The sequence below is a fragment of the Chinchilla lanigera genome, unplaced genomic scaffold, assembly GCF_000276665.1.
Source record: "Chinchilla lanigera isolate Chin_1 unplaced genomic scaffold, ChiLan1.0 scaffold00021, whole genome shotgun sequence".
NCBI lineage: Eukaryota > Metazoa > Chordata > Mammalia > Rodentia > Chinchillidae > Chinchilla > Chinchilla lanigera.
Window position 1 is genome coordinate 19999223 of NW_004955422.1, and position 6203 is coordinate 20005425.

The 6203-nt window shown below is 53.1% G+C and overlaps 1 protein-coding gene across 1 annotated transcript in view; it reads right to left on the reverse strand.

Moving 5' to 3' along the window:
• Slc22a20 (solute carrier family 22, member 20) overlaps positions 1–5893 on the reverse strand; it is a 25866-nt gene extending 19973 nt beyond the window's left edge. The window contains exons 1-4 of the mRNA XM_005384507.2: positions 5471–5893; positions 5294–5397; positions 3086–3240; positions 204–372 (exon numbers count right to left, since the gene is read on the reverse strand). Of these exons, the coding sequence (XP_005384564.1) occupies positions 204–372; positions 3086–3240; positions 5294–5397; positions 5471–5839 (797 nt within the window). The 5' untranslated portion in view covers positions 5840–5893. The remainder of the gene's footprint in view (positions 1–203; positions 373–3085; positions 3241–5293; positions 5398–5470) is intronic.
• Between the last annotated feature and the right edge of the window lie 310 nt (positions 5894–6203).

Genomic DNA, 6203 nt, shown 5'->3' on the forward strand with positions numbered 1-6203 from the left:
AAAAAAAAAAATTGCTGTGAAAGGCACGGACGATACACCTGGTGCCCCATGCTACTGGGGAGGGGTTTAATCGGAGCTTCCCTAAAGCCGTACATCAGTACTCGGGAGCCTGCAGTCCCCACCAAGTCTGGCAAGTCCCAGGCATTGCACACTCAGCCTCTCATGGGGGCAGGTGAGGGTTGAACTAACTCTGCTGTACCTACCAAGAATAGAGGAAAAACATCAGGAAAGGAGCAGAGACAGCAAGCTGCAGCCACCGCCAGGGGCGGATCAGGTATGCAACACCAGCCAGGACCAGCTGCCCCATGGTGAAGGAGAAGCCCAGCAAGATGCCCGCGATGGTCCGGCCCCGGGTGGGCATCCACTCCACGACTGCAGAGGAAATGGCAACACACACAAGGGACTTGTGTATGCAGTGGTTTAATTCACCCACCCCTTTGTTAGGACCCTGGCAACTTAAACTCATTCCAAGATTCACTAAGACAGAGGCGGAAGCATCCCTACCTCACTCTTTATACCCAGGAGGAAAAAGAATTAAATGCAAGCAATAAAATCAAAAGAATGAAAAAAAAACCAAACAAACCAAAAGAATGGTAGAACTCATGGTTAGATGCTTTTTAAAGAGTAAAGAAAGCCACTGGGTATAGTGGCACACATCTATAATCCCAGCACTTGGGAGGCTGATGCAGGAGGCTTGTCTTTTGTTTGAGGCCAGCCTAGGCTACCTAGTGAGTTCAAGGCCAGCCTGGACTATCGAGTGAGGCCATGTCGCACAGAATGTTACAAAACCTAGAAGGAGTAAAATGAAAGTTCAACAAATTTGAATTCATAAAAATAAGAGATATCTACATTAGGAAAAAAATTGCCACAAACAAGTCATAATGTCAGGGGGAAAAAAAAGCAAAAACATTTGCAATTCAAGTAACAGGTAAAGGGTTAATGTCCCCTAATATTGAAAGAGCTCTGACACATGATTAGGAAAATGATTAACAGGCCAAAAGGAAAATGAGCCCAGGTTGTGCAGGGTTGGTAGAAAAGGAAATACAACGCAGATTCCATGAAGAAATGCTCCATCTAAAGCAGAGACAAAAATGCAGATTCTGTTTTTTGTTTTTGTTTTTTTGTCTTTTTGAGACAAGATCTCACTATGCAGTTCAGGCCGAACTTAAGCTCACTTTGTAGCCCAGGCTGGCCTCAAACTTGTAATGCTCCTCCTGCCTCAGCCTCTCGAGTGCTGAGATTACAGGCGTGCGCCACTAGGCCCGGCAAAAATGCAGATTTCTGTAAATGGTAAAATTTGAAACAACTTAAATGTCCATCCCCAGGGCACTGGTTAAATGCATTCAAAGGCGTCCTTACAAGGTGGAGAAGCAATCAATGAAGACATTTCTTTCCAGGGAACAGGGAGCACCTCAGTCAGACCCACCAGCCAGCCCTGTTGCTCCTGCCTGCCTGATTTAGCCGCCATCTGCCCTTGCCACCACACACAGCCCGCTTCGGCCCTGGCTGTTCGGGCTGATGGCCGTGGCTCTTACCCAGCCTTCCTGCTTCTGTTCTGGTGCCGCACGGCGGCAGCCCGGGATCTTGTTAAATCTCAAATCCTGAGTCAGGGCAGCTCTCCACTTAGCTCAGAATCCTCTAGTACCTCCCACCTCATTTGCAATCAAAGCTAAGACCTTCAAGTGGCCCGGGATCTGCCACCCTATCCTGGCCTTCCAGCATTTGCCCTCCCCTGTGTCCCTCATAGCTGCAAAAGCCTTTGCTGGGTTGTTCTCCCTGCCTGAACTGCTCTGCCCCACGTCTCAGCAGGCCTCACTCCCTCCACTCTTCCAAGTTTGGCTCAAGATGACACCTTATCTAGGAGGCCTTTCTCTGACCTCTCGAGTTAAAACTGTAGACGCCTCCCCTGCATACCGGCCCTTATCTTCCTATCCACTTTGAGGGTTCCGTTTCCCCTATGGCACCAACCACCTTCTGAAGCACTGCTATGCTTCGCCTATCTGTGGTGTTATTGTCTGTCTCTCCTTGCAAGCACAAGAACTCCCAGGAGCAGAGTCTGTTTTGGTTACTGCTGCATCTCTGGTGCCTAGAATTGTGCGTGGTGCACGGGAGGCCCTCGACCAATAAAGGTCAGTCACAGGATCTTTAAAGGAAAGGCTCAAATATGGAACAGAAGCTAGGGTGTAGCTGGATGGTAGAGCACTTGGTTAACATGCACTAGACCCCATGCTGGAAAAAAAAATGGAGGACAGTGTGCATTATAACAAAAGAGGAAGGAGGTGTAAGCGTAGGGATGGGCGGATCACCACGCTCCTGTGGCTCAATCCCGGAATCATTCGAGGCCTGTGGCGGGAATCCAGGGCTCCCAAGTTCCTAAAAGACCTCCTAATTTGCTAAGCTGCCCCAAGGCTGCCTGGTACACGTGGTTCTCCAGCTCCCAGACATAAATGAAAGATCTCTTCTGTCTTTGGACAGCTGGGGGCAGTGGCGGTTTCCCAGCCTGCTAGTGTCTCTAGGAGCAAGCTAAGTAGTTTAAGTGAGTCCAGCGTGGCCTTCCTGCTGTCCCACAGTGCTCTCTGCCAGGACCCCGCAGGAGCTGCCAGTCTGGAATGAGGACTTGTGTGTCGTCTAGGAGGCTGGGTTACCTAAGAAAACCACCAGCCTTCACAGCTCAGGTAAACCCTGCCCTTGTTAGAACCCTGGACCCCGTCCTGTCTCACCGCCCTCTGTGTCCGTCACCTCTGTGACCCCTCACTAAGCTGCCACACAATGCGCACTAAGTTAAATGGTTCTTCCTGGCTAACTCATGAATGAAGCGGACACACCCCTCTTCGTTTCCTCCTGAGTAAGCTGAAACCCAGCCAGGAAACTGGCCAGCAGGGTTCATCACTTGCTCCCAGCTGGGCCAGACTGATTGATTCTGGAGCCCAAGTCTACTAAACCAGACCCCTGGTGGGAGGCTTGGAGTGTCCGCAGCTGGGTGAGAATCCCAACACCACTGAATAAGAAAGATGCCCTAGAATGGGGCTCCATCCCCGCCACCCCTCAAGCCCCCGTTCTCTCAGGCCTTCTTGGCTGGACTCACCCAGAGAGAGGGAGTTGAGGATGATGCCTGAGAAGGTCATGCCCATCAGGAACCGGAAGACACAGTAGGCGCTGAAGGAGTTGAAATATGCCGCGGCGGCCCCCGAAACTGCCAGCTGCAGGTACGACCAGACCAGGGGGGCCTTGCGGCCCAGCCTGAGCCCAGGGATGGACGCAGGTGTTAGGGTTCTGGCAGGCAGCGGTGGCGGCCCTCAAGGGAGCAAAGCGACAGCCTGCACCTCACCCTTCTGCCCTGGTGGCGGGAATCAAGGCTATCAGGAGAAGCTGAGGTGCTTGGTGAATGACCCCCTAAAACAACTGCAAGACCCAGGCACTATTTTAGCTGCATTTGGTCAGGGAAAGAGGGGCACAGGTTGGAAGAAAAAGGGAGACAGCTTTATTCCAGGTGGGGAAAGGCAGAGGTTCTGCAGGGATCCAGAGGTGGATGTGGCATTTGGGCTGGAAGGAGGCCTCAGAACAGAACGCATAGCGGTGAGCCCTTGGGAGGTCCCGGCTGCTGGGGGAGGACCCAGGGTCAGCTCTTCTGGCACCAAAGAAAGCCAGGCCAGGGTGGCGCGGTCATCGCTTGTAGCTGTGGCACTGCCCCACTGCAAATGTGGGGACCAGGGCCCAAGAGCAGCCTGGCTCAGCCAGGAGGGCAGCAGGCCAAGAAAGGGACAGCGTCCCTTACCACATGCTCACCACACGTTCACGCATGCATTTTCTTCCTTCTTTCACACACTCGTTCATTCACCTTTACACAAATGTTCATCAGTCACCTCCAAGTGACAGGTCTGGGCCAAGGCTGGTGACATACAGGGCTCCCCAGATAAGACATGGGGAGACTGGAAGGGTCATGATGCTGTGTGATGAGTCCATGGCAGGGAGCTATCTACACTCCAGAGAGTGGGTCTGGGGTGCGGGCGGACCCCCAGCCTAAACGGACAGGAGGGCAGAGGGGAGGAAGAAGGAGAGGGCAGGGAAGGCAGGGCAAAGAGGGACAGAAGAGGCCATGGAGCTACGCAACACCTTGATGTCACCAGTGGGGCGGGGCGTGGGGGTTCTGGCTGAGTCACACACTGGCCGCAGTGTAGACATGAGGGAGGACGGGAAAGCTTTCTCCAAAGGAATGTGGAGAAGCCTCCAAATTGAAGACAAAGCCAGCTCCTGGTGCATGTGGGTGAGCCGGCACTGTATAGAAACGGGGGCAAGCATATATGCCCATTTGATCAACTCTGCATAGAATAATACATATTTTTGGTGGGAATAGCTAGAAGAGAACTTTTTTTTGTCTTTTTTGAGACAGGGTCTCCTTATGCAGTTCAGGCTGGCCTTGAGCTTACTTCGTAGCCCAGGCTGGTCTTGAACTCGCAGTGATTCTCCTGCCTCAGCCTTCTGAGTGCTGGGATTACAGGTGTGTGCCACCACACCCAGCTTTTTTTGTCTTTTTGAGACAGGGTCTCACTATGCAGTTCAGGCTGACCTTGAGCTCACTTTGTAGCCCAGGCTGGTCTCAAACTTGCAACAATCTTCCTGCCTCAGTCTCCCTGGTGTTGGGATTACAAGCATGTGCCACCATGCCCGGTTTTAGAAGAGAAGAATTTTAATGTTTTCAACACCAGTGATAAATGTTTAAAGTGATACCTATATTCATGTATTGAAATTTCACATCGGACCCCATAAATATATACAATTATTAGGTGTCAATCAATACTAAAATAAAACTTTAAAAGGCAGGAGTATTGGCACATGTCTGTAATCCCAGCACTCTGGGAGCTGAGACAGGAGATTTTCAGTTTAAGTCAATTTAGGCAACTTAATGATTTAGTGAGGGCCTGTCACAAAAAAATAAGGAGGGATGGTATTGGAGATGAAGCTTGGTGCAAAGGCCCTGGGTTCAATCCCTAGCACTGGAAAAAGAAAGAAAGAAAATGAAAGGGAGGAAAGGGGAGACGGAGAGAAAAGCAGAGCAGAGCAAAGCAAAGCTCTGGTGTGCCCCCTGGAAATCATTCCGTCTGGAATGCAGGCACTGGGGTGGGAAAGGGAAGTTTTGTTTCTTTTTGGTACAGTTTTTTTTGTACCTTTCAGAATTTTAGAGTGGACACGTGTATGATCCATTGCTAAACACACCAATACATTTTATAAAGAAAAATGAATGCAGAGGCCTAGGACTTCTGGGGCCTTGCTGGGCAGCTGGGTCCCCCCTTACCTGTCTGCCAGGCTGCCGAACACGGCGGCCCCCAGCAGCACCCCAGCCATGTAGATGGACTGAGCCAGGTCGCGGAGGGTGCGGGCCTCACACACCAGGTCCCACTGCAGAGGCAGAGAGGGTGCTGAGCCTCGGCCGCAGGCTGCAGCACCCCCAAGCCCCCCAACCTGCTCTGACCTCCATCACGATGGTGGAGGGGAAAATGCTCCGGTCATAGACCCAGCCTTCCCTGCAGGGCTCCATGGCCACCCCACGGACAGATGTGTTGGGGCTCAGAAGGGCCCACTGAGGCTCTGTGAAGCGCTGGCATGGCTCAGGGACTCCGTGCTGGTCGAGGGGGACAGTAGCCCGCAGCCAGGCCACCGAGTCGTTGGTGGCAGTGTGGTTGGTGGGGCGGTGGCAGTGGTGTGGGGGCATGGCGGCCGTGAAGTTCTGCAGGAAGGTGTGGCAGGCCAGCAGGCCACAGGGCAGCAGCAGCAGGGCGGTGTAGATGAGCTGGAAGCGGCCCACACCACCCAGGGCATCCAGCAGGTCTGTGAAGGCCATGGCCACAGTCCTGAGCTGAGGCCCAGCTGGCAGGGCCTTATTTAAGGGCGTGGGCATGGCCCTGGGAGGTAGAGGATCAGCCGGGGGTGGGGACCACAGATGCCCTGCGTCCTGGGCTCAGAGTCGGGTTACATCACAGAAGGTCCTGTGTGCAGGGGGCCCACCCCCAGGCCCGTCCCCCCACCCTCCTCCTCTCCATCTCTGTCCTCCTGCATTAGAAAAACACAAGGTTCCAGAGGCCACCTCACAGCCCACACCCAGATCTGCAGGCCCTCCCTGCAAGCCCCTGGCAGTGACCGCAGCACCTCCACCTTCCCTCTCCTCTGGAGGCCACCAAGAGCTTAGGGAAGCCTCATTCTGGCCT